General features: G+C 41.7%; 1 protein-coding gene across 1 annotated transcript in view; it reads left to right on the forward strand.

Moving 5' to 3' along the window:
• Positions 1 to 21,920, forward strand: part of NOSTRIN (nitric oxide synthase trafficking) — a 52,732-nt gene that overhangs the window by 26,185 nt on the left and 4,627 nt on the right. Inside the window, exons 4-10 of the mRNA XM_034642219.1 lie at positions 1,118 to 1,180; positions 1,411 to 1,492; positions 3,379 to 3,441; positions 6,178 to 6,276; positions 11,528 to 11,653; positions 17,450 to 17,548; positions 17,644 to 17,856. Of these exons, the coding sequence (XP_034498110.1) occupies positions 1,118 to 1,180; positions 1,411 to 1,492; positions 3,379 to 3,441; positions 6,178 to 6,276; positions 11,528 to 11,653; positions 17,450 to 17,548; positions 17,644 to 17,856 (745 nt within the window). The remainder of the gene's footprint in view (positions 1 to 1,117; positions 1,181 to 1,410; positions 1,493 to 3,378; positions 3,442 to 6,177; positions 6,277 to 11,527; positions 11,654 to 17,449; positions 17,549 to 17,643; positions 17,857 to 21,920) is intronic.

The following is a 21,920-nucleotide window of genomic DNA, read 5'->3' on the forward strand; positions in this document are numbered from 1 at the left end:
ATTCTTTTTGTGCTTTTTGCAATTTCCTATAACTGAAAGGCTATACTAAGTAGTCTCTTGTCTCTGGTTTTGTGCCTGGCTTTGGATATGCAGGAAATCTGGCATCCTCTGGTCCAGCTCTCAATTCTCTGACTGCAGGGTGCAACCTAAGTCACGTGCACAACTTCGGCCCCATCCTGATTTCAGCAGGGACACAGATCTGTCCCGGCCCCCAGCAAAGTCTACACAGGCCTCTGTCCATGAGGTTTACTGATGCAATTGAACTTATCCTCTGGCTTCTGAAGGCCGGTGATATGGGCTGCTGTCCCCTTCTGTGGGAGAAAATAGCATCACATTTCCTACCCCCTACCCTGTGCAGTTAGGGAGAGGGCAGTGCTCTCCTTTTGTTAAATGGAGACACTGCTGGGATGCCTGGGTGGCTCAGTCGGTTAAGCATCAGCCTTTGGCTCAGGTCATGATCTTGGGGTGCTGGGATCAAGCCCCATGTCGGTCTCCCTGCTTAGTGCGGAGGCTGCTTCTCTCTCTCTCCCCCGCGTGTTCTCTCTCTTGCTATCTCTCTCTCTCGAATTAATTAATTAATTAATTTAAAAATAAAAATTATTTAAAAATGGAGACACTGCCCACAAAACTACAAAACACCCGCACTGTTGTCCTATAAGCCAGCGGGGAACAGTAGCTGGACCCCAAACCCAAGAGCCGCACACGGGGCGTCCCAGGGCTCTTGGGTCCTCCGCCACTTAACTTCTCTGAGCCTAGCTCAGCTTACTCACTGGTGAAATGAGGAGCCTGGAAAGATGGTCTTTAGGCCCCTTTCCCCGTACCTAGCACACGATCTTCCGCCTGTTCTAAATGCTTGCTCACTCTTGGCTACTTTATTTCCCTGATTTCCTACAGACACGAAATGGAAAATGAAAATTGAAATGAAAGAAGGCTGTATATGTAATGACTACAGGGCAGATCAATAAACTGGCAGAATTGAATCCCGTGGACACATTGAAATAAGATTAGGGAAAGGAGGGCGATTGCCGTATGTGGTGACTCAGACATGAGGCTGCATTGCTCAGACTTTACTGGGAGAATGACACCCACCCTTGTGCCCTCCTGTTTTTGCCTCCAGCTGTCTCGTCAGTGCCTGGGCCTGGGTCTCAGAGGGCATGAAATCTGCAGCGGACCTTCACCAGTGAGTGGTTCTCCCCCACCCCCCATGCCTGCACCCCGCACCCCCAGGGCTTACTCTAACCCCAGGGGGAGGCAGAGATAGTTGAAGTGGGCGTGCTACTAATATTCTGCTTCAAGCTTGTCCTGAATAGACAGGCTGCAACACACCACTTTATTTCCCCAGAAAATAATTTGGAAAATAGATATAAATCCTAATACTATGCTTGTGTGTCTTTTATGTTCTATTTCCAGAAAACTTGGCAAAGCAATTGAGTTGGAAGCAATAAAACCAACTCATCAAGTCCTGAGCGTACATGAAAAGAAGAAAAAATCAGTGAGTCAAATCTATCTTAAAGCAAGATTTCTGTCTTTGACCCAAGGAGTGAAAGGTGATGAAAGTGATGCTAGCTTTCAGGAATTTGTCATAAAAAGAAACAAGAGCTCAAGATTTATGTGCAGAGATGTTTGCTAAAGCGTTGTTTATAACAGCGAAAAACTAGGAACCTCTTCATCATCCAAAAATAAATTATGATGAATTCAAGCAATGGGATATTATGCAACCGTTAAAATCTTATTACAGAAGAATTTAATGACATGGAAATGTTTTCACTATATACTGTTAAATAAAAATGATCTCAATTTTGTAAAGTAAATATATGTATATATGAATAGAAAAAAATCTGAAGGAGCCTCCTGAGAATGTTAGTAAGAATTACTTCTAGATAGTGGAATTCGAGGTTATTTTTATCTCATCTTTTGGTACTTTTTGCATTTCCATTGTTTTTCAATGAATAGATACTCTTTTGTAAACAGAAGTATTATAGACACAATTTTTAAAAAGACATGTTTTTTGTGCTTAACAGTTTGGGATGAGGTAAAGGCAATAACAGGTATAATCCTCAAATACTCTTAAAATTGGAAAAAGGTAAAAAAACAAAACTAAACAATTCTTTTGGGAGCACCTGGTCCTTTGGTCTAGCATATTCTCTGGTCTTCTTGTGTCCCTTTCCTTCCAGAACAATTTCATCTGCGCTTCTTTTTCTTTTTCTTTGTGTGTCATAGTCTTTAAAATCTATTTTCAGGTGACATAAAGGGGTGTTTAATAAATACTGCTCAACTCTGATGGGATGAGGTCATGGTCACAATTGGTTCAAGGCGAGGTGTAGTTTAGAAGTTCAGAAGCAGTCACCAGTGGCCCTTGTGAAGGGAAGGGGTGGTGGCTTGGGGTGGTTTCAAGTGACCACAGCCAGATAAAGGAGGTGCTAAAGGTAATAAGTTAGGAAGATGAGGGATCCATAAAAATCCCAATGGAAGAGAAATAATCCAAAAATTTTTTTATTCAAATTCATTAAACTGAGGCAGGAAATGGAATTGATGGTTGTGTGGACATATGTGTGTTTTTACCACGATGGATGCTCTACTGAGGGCTCGGGTGATGGGGGAAATTTATATAGTAATTATTACTAAGCAATATAATCTTCCACCTTTGCAAACCAACTTAATAAAAACCAAACGCCAGTCTATATTTCATTAATTACAAAATACTTTTCATACCCCATAATAATATGATAATCACTAGCATTTCCCTAGAACTTACCTACCATAAATCAGGCCCAGTGACATGATCATTATCATAGTGCTTTGGATAATTAGCGGCATGATCCCTCAAACTGCTGGTCCAGTTTCATAGCCTTTATGTCAGCATCGCCCCTCCCCGCTGCACCCCTACACTCCCGGGGCTGTTCGGTATTGTCAGGATGCTAAAGTTTGGGCCACGTGGAATGATGCGGAAGTGCTGGGACCAAAAGGGACACCAAACTCTGCAACACCCCTCCGCGCAGATCGCACGCACTGATGTTGTTTTTAAAAGTTTTTGTATAGTTACATAGTTTACACAGAAATAATTATATTACCAAATGCATTCAAGCTAAATTCTGTCAAGAGGTTTTGACATGGGGAAAAGATAGTTTGGCTCCTTTTTTCAGGATATATGTCCACTGTAGGATTTTGAAATTCCTATGGATTGTGATAGTGATTATGCCAGAATTCATATGCCAGCATGACTCAACAGAAAGACAGCAAAAAAAAGAAAAAAGAAAAAAGAAAGAAAGAAAGAAGAAAAGGAAAGGAAAGGAAAGGAAAGGAAAGAAAAGAAAAGAAAAGAAAAGAAAAGAAAAGAAAGAAAGGAAGAAAATCATTTCTCTTTTTTTCTGTTTGTAGCTTGATAATGAAGTTGAAAAGGCAGCAAATCTTGTCATTGGCAACTGGAATCAACAGCTCAAGGCAAGTATACATATGAATGTCATTTATGTAAACTCAGTTTTTAGGACTGAACATTTTTGCTTTTGCACGAATGTGATCCTGTTTTAGTGGTATTTCTAAGTGCTAACTGAAGAGAAAAATCTTTCCTCACCTGAATTATTGTAGAGATATATCTTTCAACTAAACCGATAGAAGAGGAGGGCTTGAAATATGGCTATTATTTATAGCTAACAGACATAGCATTTATTGTGTGCCAAATGCTATATATTTATATATTCAATCATTGCAACAACCTCTCCCCACCAAAAAAAANCCCCCCCCCAAAAAAAAAAAAAAAAAAACCAAACCAATGTGGTATGTCCCAGTTGACAGATGGGTGGGGAAACTGAGACACAGAGAGGTAAATCATTTTCCTAAAGCTGGTTAAGTGTTTTGAATCGAGAATTGTTATAAGTCATCGGGTTCCAAAGTCATTGCTCTGACCCATTCCACTGCCCTGACTGCCTCTCTGTATAATCTGTAACTTAGGGCAAGTGACAAATACTCTCCGAGTTTTGGGTATATCATTTGTAGAAGGGCATTCCTGATCTCTGTCTCACTAGTGAGAGGAGTACCATGAGGGGTGAGGAGACATACAAAAAGGACGATACATATACTGATTCCACAAATATGTATTGTCCACTTCCTGTACTCCACGCTACTAGGACATGGTTCCTATTTTCAAGTAATTTAAAATGTAGTTGGCTAGATAACATATGTGCAGGAAACAGTAAATGAATTCTAAGGAGAGGAATTATGATCTGGTTTGAGAATTTGGAGTATATCATTATAGGTTCTTACGCAGAGAGAATAACAGATGGAACCCATATATACGTAGAGAAGATAATTCTAGAACAATCCAGTTTAGGAGGAATTCAAGTTGAGAGAACTAGAAACCAGTGGAGAGGGAATCTGTGAAGAAAGCCCAGTGATCCCCCTTTGAGAGAACCTGGGCTCCAAAAGTTGAACTCCCTTTTCATCTCCAGAGCTTCAGTACCCAGAGAGAACTTTCCCCAGTAGACAGGTGCTAGTCACAAACAACCAGAGAGATCCCTCAAAAATAGGCGACCCTGACTCAGTCCTCACTGTTGCCTTTGGAGCTCCTGCTGAAATCAAGGATTCCATAAGACCAAAAGCATTAATAAGAAATGTTTGAGATAAATGAATTTCTATACCCGCAATAGTAGCACTGATAAAAGAATGCTCGTGAGAATCACTTTTATAATAAACGCTTAAAAGTCCCATAATCAGTGTCCAGTGATTAGGTTTTAGTTTTGCTTTTGATTTAATGAGCTTTCTTAAATAGAATTTGTTTGTTTGTTTATTTATTTAAAAGTTGGTTCCACACCCAGTGTGGAACCCAATGTGGGGTTTGAACTCACAACTCTGAGATCAGGACCGGAGCTGAGATCAAGAGTCGGATGCTTAACCGAGTGAGCCACCCAGGTACCCCAAACAGAAGTTTTTTTTTAAATCCATTCTCTAAATATTCGTCTTTCACAGGAAATTCAACATAACGGACCAAAAGAGAGAAACCGTGCTCTGCAGCTATAATTGCTTTCAAGAACAAAAAAAGCGTCTTTTATTCTTTCCCAGTTTCCACCAAGTAATTTTTCTGAATAAAATGATTTTATTTTTTTATGAAGAGTGACAGAGAAATTAGAGAACATAAAATCCTTGAGCTCTAATGATTTTCTTCCTAGTTACAATGGAAAGTTTTAGCATGTCAGTGGTGAAGTGCGGTCTATTTGGGAGACAGAAATGGAAGCCTTAAAGGACCCAAAGCTCTTCCCTCATGCTCTCATTTCTCCGTGGGCCTGGGATTGACTGGAGGCAAAGAAAGAGCATCGGTGCACTTCCTATCCCTTGAATTCCCCTTTGCAGAGGCTTCTTAGGCTGAGAGACATTCAGAAGGCTTTGCCTCTGATTCCTAAAGAGAGAGGGAACTGAACTTTTCCCTTCATTACCTAGTTTTGAAGTCCTTGTGACCTTGAGGTGCAAAATTAAACAGTCTTTCGATCAATCCAGTTCCTGAACAGGCTGGATCCAACTCAAACCAAGTTCTGTTTGCTCATTTTATCTCTGGGAACATCATCTTCTGCCAAGTTGGAACTGTGTAGACTAGGAAATGATCACCTGGGTCATAACCCACTTTGAGGTTTGAGGCATCAACAGAGTAGGAGGACTTTGAATGTGCTTCTTCCTTCCCAACCTCCCCCCCCCCATCAATGCAGGCCATGTTCCAGGAGGCCAGGCAAATGCCCACCTCTGAAGACTTTGCATCAGGTACAAAATAGCCCCTTTGTTGTAAGTTTTAAGAAAGCATCTTAAAATGACTCCGTTGTGGTCCAGGTTGATTTAAAAGAGTGAGGCAGGTGGTCCTCCATGTCTGCTGTGATGTTTTTGTGATAGCCATTCCCTTCATGATGCTGGCTAGAATATTGTTTTGGAGGCTTGCAGGCCTTTGTGATTTGGAGAAATGTATGACCCTCTTGAGTGTACTCGATATAATGAAAAAATATACAGTGGTTTCAGGGCAAAATGGTAGCTACTGTAATATTCTAGGCAGATATTGAGGTGAGGGCAGAAATGAAGAACTAAAATTTCACAATCATTTAAGTGAGCACATAAACATGACTTGTTTCAGAACAGAAGAGTCTTACTCTTGATATCTATTTCTGATTCTTTTTTGCTTTTTTTGTATGTTTTTGACTCTAGGCCAAGAAGAAATTAATGGTTAGTACCAAGAAGCATGAGGCACTTTCCCAACTTGTGGAAAGCTCCAAGCAAACTGTGACTAAGAAGGAGAAGCAGAAGGTAACCTGTCATGGCTGGCTGCATGCATGTGGCAGGGGGAAGGATGGACTATGAACACAAGAGAACTGGCTGACTCCCTGCTCTGTGTGAGGTCTCTGCAGAGCTGCCACGTGGCAGAGAATGAGAGGGATTCTAAATCATTCCTGGTCCACGTATATTTTTAAAAGGTATTATTGACAGATGATAAATTAGACCAAGAGTGTCCAAATTTCTCCATAGGGACCCTATTAAATATCTCTCAGTGCAAGTAAGTAAAAAATATAGGTACATATGTAACGAATTATATCATGTACTTTACCAACATTGTGTACCACATGCAGCACTTTATATGTTATACTAATATGTTATGAACATTAGAAAATGTAAAAAAGTGCTTGAGGGATGAGGTAGAGATGAAATAATATTTTAAATGATTAGCTAATCATGATGCCTTCATGTGATCACTGAGTGACATTTCCAGGCAAAATAGACACCTGGGCAAGGTTCAGCCTTAACCGCAGTAAATGTAAATTCATATTTTTAATAGTCCTCTTGGTAGTTTTAAACTTTTTGGTTAACCTCTTTTCAGATTTCACCAGATCATCCCAGTTTTTGTCTTTTCCTATGGGTGATGATGTACTTATAACCAGGAGCAGGAGAAGGCATCAGCTCTGACATTTTCCTGTGGCTTTCTTGTGCTAACATTGGCAGTACTAATGGCAATCTGCATCTCAGCAGAAATCTTTTCAAGATATTTGTTCATTGTGTGTGTCTAACCTGATTAAAGCTAGATGATAAATCTGTAAATCCCCACACCCCAGACACACGCGGATGTCCACATGTCCCAGGATACTGAAAGTGAAGACGTTTGTGAGGCCCCTGTCAGCTGCTTAGGTTGCAAAATCCCCACTCTCCCTCCAGAACACCTAACTGTCCACGGCTGGGCACCAGCGTCGACTCATATGTCAAATAAGATTAAGCTTGCTAACCGTGTCTAGGCAAAAAGGGACACAAATGATGTTGGAGATATGACAGACAATCTCGCACACCTCGTGTGTCGTGTGCTTCAAACTGGAAACCTCTGAAGTAGTATGTTCCCCCCAAGATGAAGGCCCCCAAGGAAACGCAGACTGAACCACCGCAACCCAAAACAGTCTTTTTTTTTTTTTAAAGATTTTATTTATTTATTCGACAGAGATAGAGACAGCCAGCGAGAGAGGGAACAAGCAGGAGGAGTGAGAGAGGAAGAAGCAGGCTCATAGCGGAAGAGCCTGATGTGGGGCTCGATCCCATAACGCTGGGATCACGCCCTGAGCTGAAGGCAGACTCTTAACCGCTGTGCCACCCAGGCGCCCCCCAAAACATTCTTAAAAGAAAAAGGAAATCGTCATTGTAAATAAGGCTGTCATTTCATCTGAAGCAACTATTCGTTGAATAACTTAAATTCATTGCTAGCAAGATTTGACAACGTTCTTACTTCTCCACGTGCCAGTCTCCCAGTGTGACATGATCATAACAAGCGCTGAATAATGAAGCGGCTTCCGAGGAGGTGGAAGCACGGCTGCGGCAGCGCTGAGCACCGGGCCTGCCACCGGCTTTGGGAGCCCTCATTAGAAGCTGTGCTTTATCGACGTCGTGCAATAACAAAGAGAAAAGCGCCAGGCAGCTAAATGGTGGCTTTCCTCTTCCTTCCCTCGTTAGCGGCTTCCCTGGGAGGTCGAAGCCCATGGTGTTGTCTGCCCTCCTCCGACTTGTCTCGTAACCATGGGACCTTGGCTGTCGTCGTATCAAGACCCCTATCATCTTCATCACTTTATCTGGAAGCTCACTCTTTCTTTCTTTCTTTCTTTTTTTTTTTTTTTTTTTTTTTTTTTTTTTTTTTTTTTTTTTTTTTTTTTTTTTTAGTCCTAAGGCTAAACATCTAAGGCAGCATTCATTGTTCATATGTCGCAGAGAAGTGCCTGTCATCTCCACCCTGAGCAGAGCGGGCTCTGCACGGCCCAGCAGTTCTTCCTGTTTTCCTGCTCAGCAGTCCTTGCGCTCAGCACAAGCTGATCTAATCTCCATTCTTCTCACAACTCCATCCTCACCACCCACTCTCAGCAGACTATCTTGCCTCCTTCCTCACAGAGTAAATAGAAGTCGGCTCAGCCACCTGCCTACTGAAGTCATGTGCAAGGGGACAGGCCAATTCCTCATCGTGTGTGTGGATTTCCAGCCCATCCTGCCTCTCAGAGATGTTTCTCGTGATCATTTCCCTTTAGCCTGTATCTTGGACATACCCCTTCTCATCAGTCAACATGGCCCTCCCCACCCCAGCTTAGGAGGGTAGGAAGAGACAGGGAGACACCTTTTCATGGCCCTATTCCTATTCCTCTCCAGATTTCATCATCTCTCCTTCTTTTTACAATAAGATTTATTGAAAGGGTTATCTGTGCTCTGTCTCCATTTCCTCACCTCCTGTTCACTCCTTGATCCACACCAGTCAAGCTTTCCCCACCATTCTACGAAGAGTGTTCTTGCTTGGAAAACGTGTCATCCTTGTTGCTAAAGTCAATGTGTACTTTCTAGTTCTTATCTTACTTAACTTCTTGGAATCATTATGCATTGCTGACGTCCTCCTTCTAGAAAGTCCTCTTCTTTTAACTTCAGCAGCACCTTACTCTTTTGATTTTTCTTTCAGGGCAATTTTTTCTTAAGTTCTTTTACAGACTTTTTTCTTCCTGACCTTTGTATATCTCTTTTCCTGATGATTTCTCTCCTGGGACTCATTCTGTTTTATTCAGCATTGTATTTCCAGTGTCCAACACAGTATTCTCAAAATCAGCTACTCAATAAATAACCAGTATTTAATAAATATACTCTGAAGGCTTCCACTACTGTATCCAGGCTGATAATACCCCAATTTATGTCTCTAGCTCAACCAGTCTCTGAACTGCCTCCTAGCACCTCAAACTCAATATCTAAGATTGGAACCATCACTTCCCTCTACCAAAAATATTCTTTTATTCCTGTGTTTTCTATATCTTCGAATATTATCATGTAACGTATCCTTGTGGTTCTACCTCCTAAACCAAATACTTCTTGAATTTTGGTACTTATGCTTCCTTCCCACCGTGCCCCACTGCTCTCTCCCAGACCACCATCACCATTGCTTGCAGCTCTCTGGCAGACTGCTCTCCTGGCTTTCAGCGCTGCCTCCTTCCATCTCTTCCTCATCTACAAGCCCAGCTGACTTTTCTGAAACTCCCATATGAACATATCATTCTTCTTTTAAAGGCCGTTAGAAGCTTCCTGGTGACCTCAAATAAAGTCCAAACTCCTTTATGTGGCCCTAAAGACCCTTCCTGACTTGACCCTTGCCTAACGTTTCAAAGTTATTGCTGGTCTCTCTCAAACTGTGTGCTCCAGCCTCTCCAAAAATTTTGTTAGTATCATGTTATGCCATTTTACCTCACCACTTCTGACTCCCATTTTAGCTTTATTCACACACAGTCATTTCTGTGAGTACCCATTCTATGCCAGCGCTCAGCTTATGTGCCATTTAATTCCAAGATTAGTTTAGGTGCCCCTCTTGGCGCCCCAGTGATACCTAAAACTTGTATCATTCTGGGATCTATCACATGAGATAGTGATGGCCCTGTGGGTCTCTGACTAGAAGGGGAGACTATCTAGTTTACTCTTCTAGTCCCAGAGCCTAATACATGGCACATGGTGGCACTCAATGGATGTTTGATGAATAAATGAATGAGATGTTTGTTCCAAGAGAAAGAAAAGATAAAGCATTCAATATTTGACAAATTTTATAAACTTTTCTGAGAATTTCCTTAAATAAGAATATAAAAGTCTACCATTCTTTTATATCTGTTTGGGGTTGTTTGTTGTAAATTTGCTGAACAGAAACTTCTAGTCATAGAGCTCTATAGTGTAGGCTGATGAATGTGAGCAGTCATCTCAAAAGTGACTCCATTCTCATTGCTGGGGGTACGAGCATTCTCAATGAGAATCTAAGGATGATGATTTAGCAAAGTATAGCCGTGGCACACTTTCAGCTTTTTCACTATATTGTTATCAGGTTAAAATTCATAAGCTCATGTTTCCACAGATAAATGTGGTTCATTACACTTGATATACAAAACCAAATGTGTCCTGTGTAAGTCATACATCAGAGCCAGGGACAGTTGAACGGCTAGCATATCAGTTGGAATAATAAAGTGAGTGGTGTTAATATTCACCATTTTGGATGAATGTTCTTCATTACTAAAACGTTAGTCAAAATGTCCTTAAGCATAAAGAAGGTCATTTTTGAAAGCCTTTGTCTCTATCCTTGAAACTCCTAAACTGCTTAAGTCAGAGGGATCTTTGGTGCTCCTGGAACTATGCTTTGAGGACCGTTTGCATCCGAATCACCAAAAGGGGTAGTGAAATTCAGATTTCCCCGTCCCGTTATATAACTGCTGGATTGGTATTGCTACCTCTGGGACCCTGAAAATCTGCAATTTTATAAGCACCTAGGTCCTTCCTAAACATATTCAAGTTTGAGAATCATTCATGTAATACAACTTCCTTTGTTCTCAAAGACGTGAAATTATTTGAGCATTTTGAGAATCAATTTCAGCTACCCTGGTGCAGAGATTTTTGTTATTACTTTTATTTTCCAGAAGGTTTCACAATCAGAATGGCCACTTTTGGTGGCTGGCACGAGGGGGTCTTTGTGACGAAACAGATCACCAGGGAGCAAGATGAGCAGAAAGCATCCGCCAGGCAGGCCACAACTTGTAGTGAACATTGGCCTGTGCGTCAGGCTTTTCACCAGCGAGCCAGTTCTAAACTTATGTGCTTGCACAATCTCCACCCGTCCTCGGAAGGAGTGCGGGGACACAGGCGATTTACGGAATGAGCGCACAGGAGTCATTTGTAGATTACAGTCTTGAGCTGGAGCTTGCTAATCTGTGCTTGCTTCCCCTCACCTGTCACTTGGCCTCCTCCTTGATTGGAAGCACAGGAGCACATCACGTCACACTTAAGGACCTCAATTTCTTCCTGTGAACAATTGAAGGAATCGTACTGACAGACCCTTAGGTTTCCTTTCAGCTCTGATACGCTTTTTCTCTGAGAAAGAGCTTTGATTTTGTCGTCTGTAGTTACTGTGGCTGACTTCAGCTGGGAGACGAGAAGCGTATCGTTGGGTTGTATGTAACCCTTTATCTGGGATTACCAAGGGCTTTGATAAATGTGTTAAGGAATATGTGACCCTGACGTTTTCCTTTAGCTCCTCAGTAAACTGAAAAAATCGACGGAGAAGGTGGCAAAAGAAGATGAAAATTACTACCAAAAAAACCTGGCTGGCTGTGCTACCAGACTCAAGTGGGAAAACACACTGGAAAATTGCTACCAGGTGAGTCCTGGGCTCGCATTTTTCTCTTCTTCTGTAGAGCTTTGTGAGGCTTGAAAAGGAAGGTCAAATCTACTGTTGCATGACCTGATGAGCTCTGTCCTTGGCGATGACCCTCACTCCTACTGTGACTTTAGACAAACCACATGACTTCCAGTCGTTTCCATTTCTCCATGGATCCAATAACCAGTGCATATTTACTGAGGATCGTTGGCCAGATTCTAACTCTCGATGGACACAACAGCACTCAGCTAACTTGAAAAAGTGCTGTCCATGTGAAGTGTAAATTAAGGCTTGAGTGTTTGGCACTCAGGAATCGGTCTGAGGCCTGAGAGCTGATTTATATAGTAATCGCTTATGGAGTTCTTTTGTATGCGGGGCTTTGTGTTGGGCCCTGGAGCAGTGATTAAAGAGAACCATCTCAACTTGGGAGGTGTAAGTTTTGCAGCAAAGAAGACCTATAAAGAAAGAAATTGGCAAATCATCCCATAAAACTTAAAAAGTATGAACAAGCAGATCACAAAAGGGAAAGTCAAAATCACCAATAAACATATGAAAAGACTCTCGGTCATTTGGCAAAGGTTAAAAAGTGGCAATATCACGTGTTGCCAAACAAGAATTGCTGGGAAACAAGAATTCTTATACCTCTCTAGTGAAATAACTTGATAGTATCTAGTAAAACTGAAATGTGCATGTATTTACAACATGGCAGTCCCCCTCCTAGGCGTATATCTGGTATACACGTGTATACCAAGGGTGATGTATAACAATGTTTATTGCAGAATTGTTTATAACTGCATCATGAGAAAAAATTGTGCACAATCCTCATACCTATCAATAGAGAAATTACTCTTAAAATGTGCTCTAATTTAGAAAGTAGAATAATATCTAGCAGTAAATATTAATTAAAACTATATTTAAACACAAATTAGGGACACCTGGGTGGCTCAGTTGGTTAAGCATCTGCCTTTGGCTCAGGTCCCGATCCCATGGTCCGGTCCTGGAATTGAGCCTGGCATTGGGCTCCCTGCTGAGCAGGGAACTCTTCTCCCTCTGCCTCTGCCCTTCCCCTCCACTCATGCTTTCTCTCTGGCTCTCTCTCTCCAATAAATGAATAAATAACATCTTTAAAAAACCCACACAAATTGACCTCAAAAACATGATGTTGAAGAAAAGAAATATGCTATTTATACACTCTATGTAAATTAAAGCATTTTAAAAACTCACACCCCAAACTACAGTGAGTTTTTAATGTGTGTGTTTGTAAACTTATACATATAGACTGAATCTGTGTTGTATGAGGGAAATGGTGGGAATTCAACAAAGCTGCCCCGTACAGCCACGCAGCTTGTAGAGGGACAAAGCAACCCGGGCTCAAAAGTTACTCCAACGACTGTGTATCTGACTAGCTTAGTTCTCTATTTTTTAAGTCAACATAAATCTGACCAACTTAAAAAATGTTCAACTCTGGGTGTTCAGAACATGAATGTTGGTTTCTTTTTTCCCCACATGTTAAGTTTTAACAAATGTTTAAAGCAAGGTACAGTTGCAAAAAGAGGCAATCAAGATGCAATTTGATAAGCACAGTCATGTGTGAATGATACAGGGGCTGCCTAGGGACAGGCACGGCGCTGAGTACATTCACAGCATTACATTTTGTGTTCTTCACAACATCATGAAGAGGTCATAATTCTATTCCCAATTTATAGTGAGGGAGTGGAGATGTGAAGCTACTTGCCCAAGATGGCAACGGGATTCAACCTAGGTGGTCTGATGCCATGGGCTTGACCTCTGCTCTCTGCTTCTGCACTAACAGGAGCTGGACAAGCCAAAATCCAGTGGGCCATATTTAATCTCTTGCTCTTCCACGTTCGAGGTAGGATAGATGCAGAGTTAGGGAAGAGTGGGGAAATTAAAAGAGAGATGAAAACTAGGCCAAAGAGAGGAGGAAATGAGGATAAACCCTTCTTTATTTTATGCCATCAAACATAGGGTCCTGATACTCTCCTTGCTTCTGCTGAATAGGTTTTAGATGAAGACGAGGAGAAAGGGCCAAGGATTTAATTTCCAACTTTGTCCATCTGAAACCTGGCTCTCCAGCCTGGCCTCTGGTCTTGCCTCACCCCCGGGACTTCTCAGTGGAGCTGTGGCTTTTCCACAGAGGCTGGCTTCCTTGGAAGCCCTGTTAGATTATGGGAGAGAAATGGCTGCTCCCATTGCATCTTCCAGACACCCTTCAAGGGCTATGAGAAAAATACTTAACCTCTATGTCTGCACTCTTCACACCTCTCTACATCACAGCAATGGGGGATAATTATGGTTCCTACCTCGTATGGCTGCCAGCATGACTGATATAGCTGACCTCCAGCTGGCCTTCAAAATATCTTATGTATTGCTATTACCAACTCCCCTCTCAGAGGCTCTTACTAGGTCTCTCTTTTTTCTCAGTTTTCTTTTTTCCTGTTAGGGTCCTCCTGTACCTCTCCTCCTGACCCCTTTCAGCAGCTCCAACTTTTATATTAAAACATCATGGAAATTATCTTTTTTATTTATAAAGTCTCCCTGACGGTGACAAGATATACATTTTCTCTGTTACAAAAGATGTCTTTGCAGACAAATAAAAGCACAGACTCTTAACTATAGAGAACAAATCGGTGGTTGCCAGAGGGGAGGTGAGTGGTGGGGGGTTAGGGGTGAGATAGACAAAGGGGATTAAGAGGACACTGGTCCCGATGAGCACTGAGTAATATACAGAATCGTTGAAGCATAATATTGTACACCTGATACTAGTACACCACTGTATGTTAATTATACTTGAAGTTATTTTTTAAATAAACTTATAACTCAGTTTTAAAAATATTTAAAACCCTAGTTTTTTGTTTTTTTTTTTAATTATTAGAATCCAAGTCCTGTGGAGAATCTACTCAAAATCAGAATCTCCGTAAGGAAAAGAAAGATTTCCTTTCACCCTTCTTGTATCCTGGTTTATTGTTACCACCATTCCGGAGGCCACCAACATTGCGCCCCGCTCTCCCTTTCAGTTCTATCACTCCCTTAGAGCCACCTTCGGCCTCCCGAGTGCAAGCTCAGCCCTGGAGACCCCCTTGAGACTACTTCTGCCAAGTCATCCTTGCCCGGCCCTACCCAAGAACAATTCCTTTACTTCGTACTCCTTTAGCTTGTATACACCCTGTCTGCACCACCCAATCATCCACTCACATATTATACTGGGTGTTCTAGATTGTCTGTTGTTTACAAACTCGGAAGTAGAATGTTATACTCATGAAGACACATAACAAAAGTGGGCTGAACTGAATTAAAGGGGAATTTTATTATAAGTGTGTGAGGTGGAAATGTTACAAGGGTGGTTCTGTTTCCTTCTTCCCTCCATTCTCCCAGGACCATTCTTCTGTAGAAATGGGGTATAAGAATTCATTTAAGCATCCTATAGTGTATCCTCTTACCCCTTCTTACTCTCCAGATTGGATTTATAGATTCTTTGAGAGAGCATTCATTGAAACGTGCTCAAGGCAGTTTGCTAGCTACTAAAAAGTGTCAAGTTTCAAGTGTGGTTATGAAGTAATAAAACCAATTCCACAAACCACATGTCAATTAGTCTTACTATTCATAATCATATTATGCTCAAGTCACATTCACATTTGTTCTAAGAACAAACAATTCAGTTGGTAGAAATAATCTATATTTCGAAAAATAATGGCCTTGGTACTAAGAATTACCAAGAGCCAAATGTTTGGTTCCAATAGTAAATACTCAAGGAATTATTTTAGAGAGGTGTTTGCAATAAGTGTCAAGAACATTAAAAATGTTCACCTTCTCAACAGTGTTCCTCATCTGAACCACAGAACACAGAAAATAATCGGAGTGATTGTTTTCACAGGTCCCCCAAGGGCGGTAGTGACTGTGCCTCTCAGGGTGGAGGGGTTGGGGCTGGGGAGCTAGTGACTCATACGGCACACAACGGACGCCTCAGGACAGTAGGGCTTGACTCTCTCCCAGAACCCGTGGTGAAAAACATAATTTTCTTTCTATAAATCCATCTTGAGGAAATAGCTGAAAAACAAACCAATTTCTGTTTCTGTTCAAAATACATTAAAAGCAAAAGGGAGGAAACAATTCAAATGGCTAACCTTAAGGGGATGACTAAATGAATCAAATGTGCTGTATGCAATCCCACGCAGTGGACTATATTAAATGGAGCTTCTGGAGGCGAACAACATGAGAAACTGCTCTTGAATAATGTTAAGTGAAAAAACAGAATACAAATTTGAATAATTTGCTAGGTAACTGGAAAAATAAAATCGTACATTTGCGCATACCTAGACGGACTGAAATACATCAAAATGCTAATGGGGTAGCTCTGGGTGGAAGAAATCATAAATAATCTGAAATTAGATTTTTTGTGGCCCTTTAGAGTCCCAGGACAATGTCTCCAAGTAGCGTACTTGTTAAAATTCCGATTCCTGAGCACCTCCCTAAATGGGATGAATCAGACAGAACCTCTGAATGATTTTAGTAAGGTGTTTAGGTGATTGCTAAGCATGCTAAAATTTGAGAGTTCTTGCTTTAGAAAGAACATGAAACATGATATTTCTTTGATCAGTTTTATTTAAGCAATTTAGATGAAAATGAATTCCTTCCAAACTCCTTAAGTAGTACAGACCAGACAACAGGACTGAAAAGAATGAATGAAGAGTATGGTTTATCAGGGTGCCTGGGCCCCAACCAGTCTCCAGGTCTGCTGTTCCCCCTGCGAACTTTTGGCCACGTTCTCATATATGTGCCATCGTAAAGGCACGAGAGGACAGTTTTAGGTCCTCCAGAGTATTTTGCTTCTCTACTATCTATTTTGTACGAGAAGAACAAGATAATAGAAAGCAATAATTCATTAAATGAGATATGGATTTCCCCTTTGCACAGTGGAATTTATCTCTGCCTCTTTTCATGAGCAAACATAGATCATTTTAATGATTTCCCTGAAACGTAATTAAAATCTCTTAACCATTACCATCTCCATGAAGAGATACTGGTGATTCTAGTCTTGGACTGATGCTGGTGGCTCAGCTCGTGTCAAAATAAGGAAACAGCTGCCTACTGGGATACAATGTGTTCCTAAAACCTGGCCTAAAATTTCATAAGTTCAAAGTTGATCAGACTTTGGGGTTCTGCTCTTGTCAAATAGTCTGAATGCATTTCCAAGATATGGACAGGGATTTTACTGGGCTTCACACTCCTTCTCTAGAACTCACAGATGCTGGGATGCCCGGGTGGCTCAGTCGGTTAAGTGTCTGCCTTCAGCTCAGGTATTGATCCCAGGGTCCTGGGATTGAGTCCCACATTGGCTCCTTGCTCAGCATGGAGCCTGCTTCTCCCTCTGCCTGCCGCTCCCCCTTCTTGTGCCCTCTCTCTCTCTCTTTCTGAAAATAAGTAAAAAGTAAAATCTTAAAAAAAAAAAAAAAAAAAAGAACTCACAGATGCTTTTCAAGTGATCTCTTTTCTCCCCTTCTTTTGTGAATACCAGGTAACCTATATGCCTTTTGGGCCAAAACAGCCTGGGAAAATTATGTGAGTTAAACCAATCCTAAAGGAGGATAAACAAGACTTAACACCAAATCACATTCTTTCCTGGGAATCTCCCCCACTGTAGCCTGGAAATGACATCATCAAAAGGCACAAATGTGACCGTTCGCAGGCTTTCTGGGAGTGTGCCAGTGCTTGGGTGGGTGCCTTTAGTTTTGCACAACAACCAGCTCATCTTCTGTCATTTTCCATCCTTTTCAGAGCATCCTGGAGCTGGAGAAGGAAAGAATTAAGCTTTTATACAATAACTTGAACCAGTACACCCAACATATTTCTGTTTTTGGCCAAACCCTGACCACAGTGAGTAGTAAGGATTTCTCTATTTCTGATACATGTGGTAGGAACTGGCAGGAAACATTTTTCAGCAACCTTGTTCTGCTTTCTTGGCATTGCAGTGCCACACGCAGATTCACTGTGCCATCAGCAAGATAGATGTGGAGAAAGACACCCAGGCTCTCATGGAAGAAACTGCAGTGTCATCCACAGAAAATAAATCTGAGTTCCTATTGACCGATTACTTCGTAAGTATAGAATGGAAGGAAATTCCATTGATGGGAAACCTCATTCATAGGCTGAGTGATGCATTTGGAAAAACACTGAGAGCAATTGTAAAGGAAATATCTTGTTTTGTAAATGAAAATATTGATTTTTTTTCATAGTCTGTATAAATNGGAAGAAACTGCAGTGTCATCCACAGAAAATAAATCTGAGTTCCTATTGACCGATTACTTCGTAAGTATAGAATGGAAGGAAATTCCATTGATGGGAAACCTCATTCATAGGCTGAGTGATGCATTTGGAAAAACACTGAGAGCAATTGTAAAGGAAATATCTTGTTTTGTAAATGAAAATATTGATTTTTTTCATAGTCTGTATAAATTTAAAAAAAAAAAAACAACAACAGGATGTGGTTTACAAACCGGGCAATAGAAGTATGTCTTTGGTGTCCTCTGGAAGGGAAGAAAGTCAAATGGGATTCCAAACTGAATCTTTATGCTCAGGCTTCTAGAGTAATCCCAGACAGACTGTTTCATGACCTGCAAATAATCACTGTATGTCATATTGGTTGTCTATTGCTGCAAAACAATTACCCCAAACTTAGCAGGTTAAAACAAGCATTTATTATCTCACAGTTTCTGCAGGCCGGGAATCCAGGTGTGGCTTCCCTGGTGCCTCTGAGTCCCTCACAAAGCTGCCATCAAAGTATTAGCCGGGAGTGCAGACATGTCAAGGCTTTCCTGGGAGACAACCTGCTTCTGAACTCACCCATGTGGCAGATGGCAGGCCTCTGATCCCCGCTGACTGGTGGCTGCAGAGACCAGCTCCTTGCCATAAGGCTCTCTGCACCTGTGGGGAGTTCACAATAGGCCAGCCTGCTTCCCCCAGAAGCTAGTTATCCAAAAGAGACAGAGCTAGAGTATCCAAGCTGGAACTGTACTCTTCATAAGCTAATCTCAGAAGTGACATCTCTTTGTATTCTATTTGTCAGAACCAAGTCGGTAAGTGCAGCCCAATAGTGCAAACACAAGCCAATAAGTGTACGTGGAGGGGATTGAACAAAGGCAGGACTCCTCGAAGGTGGGAATCATTGTCAACATTCTTCATGGTCCTTGCCTTTGAAAACCTCACACCGTATTATTGAAGCTTATTTTGAGGCCATTTGGGTGATTCTACCATTATATGAAACTTGCTAAAAACCCATCAGCATGCCTGGTCAGAGCCTAGACATCTCACTTCTTTGTTATCTGGGGGGAAATTCTTTGTCTTCTTGGGTCACACCTCAAGGATTTTGTCCTCCCTCTTGTTGGTCTTAATTGTAGTGTTCTAGGAGCTGATCATTAATTATTGCCATCTGCAGAAAGAATTCCTCTGCTGTATTTTGTCCAGACTTTCAAGGTCCAGATTGGGAAGGCTCATTTCCCCCTGTATGGAGAACTAGCCTACTGGTCATGGCCTCCTATAGGCTTAAAAGTGTAGCTGAAGTCAACATCCCAGGAGTCCTGTTCAGGGAACAAGAGATGAAGGAGGAGGAAAGGAGGTTAGATTAGGCCCAACAGTGGCTCCTGACCAGCTTTCCCCTCCCTCACCCTCCAAACAGCAGTAAGTGGCCACCTATTTCTTTTTTTTTTTTTTTTAAGATTTTATTTATTTATTCGACAGAGAGAGAGACAGCCAGGGAGAGAGGGAACACAAGCAGGGGGAGTGGGAGAGGAAGAAGCAGGCTCATAGCGGAGGAGCCTGATGTGGGGCTTGATCCCATAACGCCGGGATCACGCCCTGAGCCGAAGGCAGGCGCTTAACGACTGCTCCACCCAGGCGCCCCGTGGCCACCTATTTCTTGAATTAAATCTTTTTTTCCTACCTGGGAAAAGTGAAGTGAATTAGCAATAATAATGTCTGTTCAAAGCAGAAACAAATGTAGCGATAAGCAGTGGAAAGGAAGATTTGATTATAAGCAGAAAATGCTCTTTTTTTTTTCTCTTCCAAATAGTGTAGGTGACCCCTGAGATGGGAAAATGTGCAATAAAATGTATTTGTTACTTTCTTATAAAAATGCCCTTATTGACTAAGCTGTCAGTAAAATAGGGGTCATTGTCATTGAAAATGTGATTAGGCTTCTAGTGTGATATAAGGAGGCAGCCATGACAGTTTATCTGTAATTGACATGCCCATGGGAATTTTTGGTTTCTATGGAACATCAGTGCACCAGAGCTAATGACTACGTATCTGCTGTCTAAGACAATGGACTGTACCTCCAAATGGGTAAACAGGATTTCCTTAATATCCTCAAAAAAAAACTTGCCCTAAATCTGCCTTTATAGACATTGGGCGTAGACTGGTTTATATCTAGTTGCCAAGAAATGTACAAGGACTAGGGTAAGACTGGAGAACAATCCAAACGCAGATATTGAGGGGCTGGTGACCAGTGTGAGAGTACTTGTAAGGTTGCTGGACAGGCCATGCTCCTAAGTTGATCAGCAGTTTCATAGGCCACCTTCAATATTGATATTTCTAAAGTCTTTGGAAGAGAAGGACGAATTTAAGAAAGTTAAAGGACAGCAGTATACTCTATCCTCGAGTTGTGCCAGTAGTGATCCACTTCTAGAAATACATTTGTAAACAATAGATGTCCCCAAACAACCGAAATGGAGTCTTGGCCTGGCACAGAGCCGGAGCCGGAGCCGGAGCCGGAGCCGGAGCCGGAGCCGGAGCCCCAGGATGATGTGCATTTCTCCAGCAAGGAGGGCCTGACGAGTGGAGTGAGGCAGCCTTGCAGTTCAGCCGGGCTTCTTGTGGGGGCCGCCGACCTCCAGGGGCTGGCATGGGCAGGAGCCGATGGGCAGGCACATTAGGATTCAGAGGACCTGGGTTTCAAACTGTTTCTTTTGGGTCTTCATTTATTTCTCTGACTGTCAGAGAGAAAATGGGGAAAATAAAACCAATCTCCTAGGGTTGTTGTAAGAATCACATGTAATAAAGATATCAACGTTTATAATATACAATTCACAACATATAAGCAAAATATGTTTATCTATACCTTATTATTCCTATTAAGGCTATTCTCTCTGCTCTAAATCCTCACGCTTCATGACTATCTAAAGCTCATCTGTCCACCAACTTTCAGGATCCTTGTTTTTTCTCCTTCTGTATCAGCCAAGTCCTGATCCCTCTACTTCTGTCTTCAGACCTTAGTGTCCCCTTTTTTTCCATGGGTTCCTGTCCATCTGCTACACGCCTGTTCAGCTGCCTCCCCATCCAACCTTGACGTTCTCATTTTCTTTTCATTCGACCCTTGAAATAATGGATGGGAAAGCTCAGATATTGTTAACATTTTTTCACATTTTATGAGACAAAATCCCTACTTCAGCCCAAAAATCTGGCCTAAACTGCCAAGACAACTTTCCCTTCTACTGTGTTTGCTCAAGCAACTGGTCTATGTATCGTTCCTGATGCGTCTCCTGCAGCCCTCCCTCTGTCCTTTGCTTGTGCCATTTCTCCTGCCCAGGGTACCCTTTGCCCTCCTTCCCCTTGACTGAAAAATCCTGGTTAAGTCTTCTTGCCTCATTGAAACTTTCACATCCTGGCACTGGGTGAGTCACACATTCCTGTCTGCACCACTCATGAATGAATGTGGCCTTGGATTGCTAGGTCTCTTTTTGTTATGCTTCAAGCCCTGACTAGATTATAGACCCATCCTGGGAAGAGCTCATGGGTCGCCAATAGCCAGCCAATACAGAACAGAGCACAACAAATACTGATGAAACTCCTGACACAGTCCCAGCTCCCGACAAACATGTCATGCTACATTTGGACCTTCGAAGGACTCTAACTTGAATCAAGATTAATAGGGAGCAATAGATTATCCAACAAATAGATTTACTTATCAAGAAACTGTGAAATTAAACTATAGTAAGGCTCTTTCTCCAACAATAATGCATTCTATTAAAGAAAGTGCTCAGCTGTGTACTTACAAGTTGTGGACAAGATATTTTCTTATTAAGGGGGTCTAGAACAGATAGAAAAACCTGTATAAAACCAAAGGTTATCCTGACTTTTTTTTTTTTTACTTTTTTCTTTCTGTCAAGTTAATATTAAGTACAGTTTTCAGTGAAATTCTCAGTGCAACTAGGAGTAGCAAACCTTACTTTTTCTCCTTAAATTGTTAAACATC

Source organism: Ailuropoda melanoleuca, chromosome 2 (genome assembly GCF_002007445.2).
Source record: "Ailuropoda melanoleuca isolate Jingjing chromosome 2, ASM200744v2, whole genome shotgun sequence".
Taxonomy (NCBI): domain Eukaryota; kingdom Metazoa; phylum Chordata; class Mammalia; order Carnivora; family Ursidae; genus Ailuropoda; species Ailuropoda melanoleuca.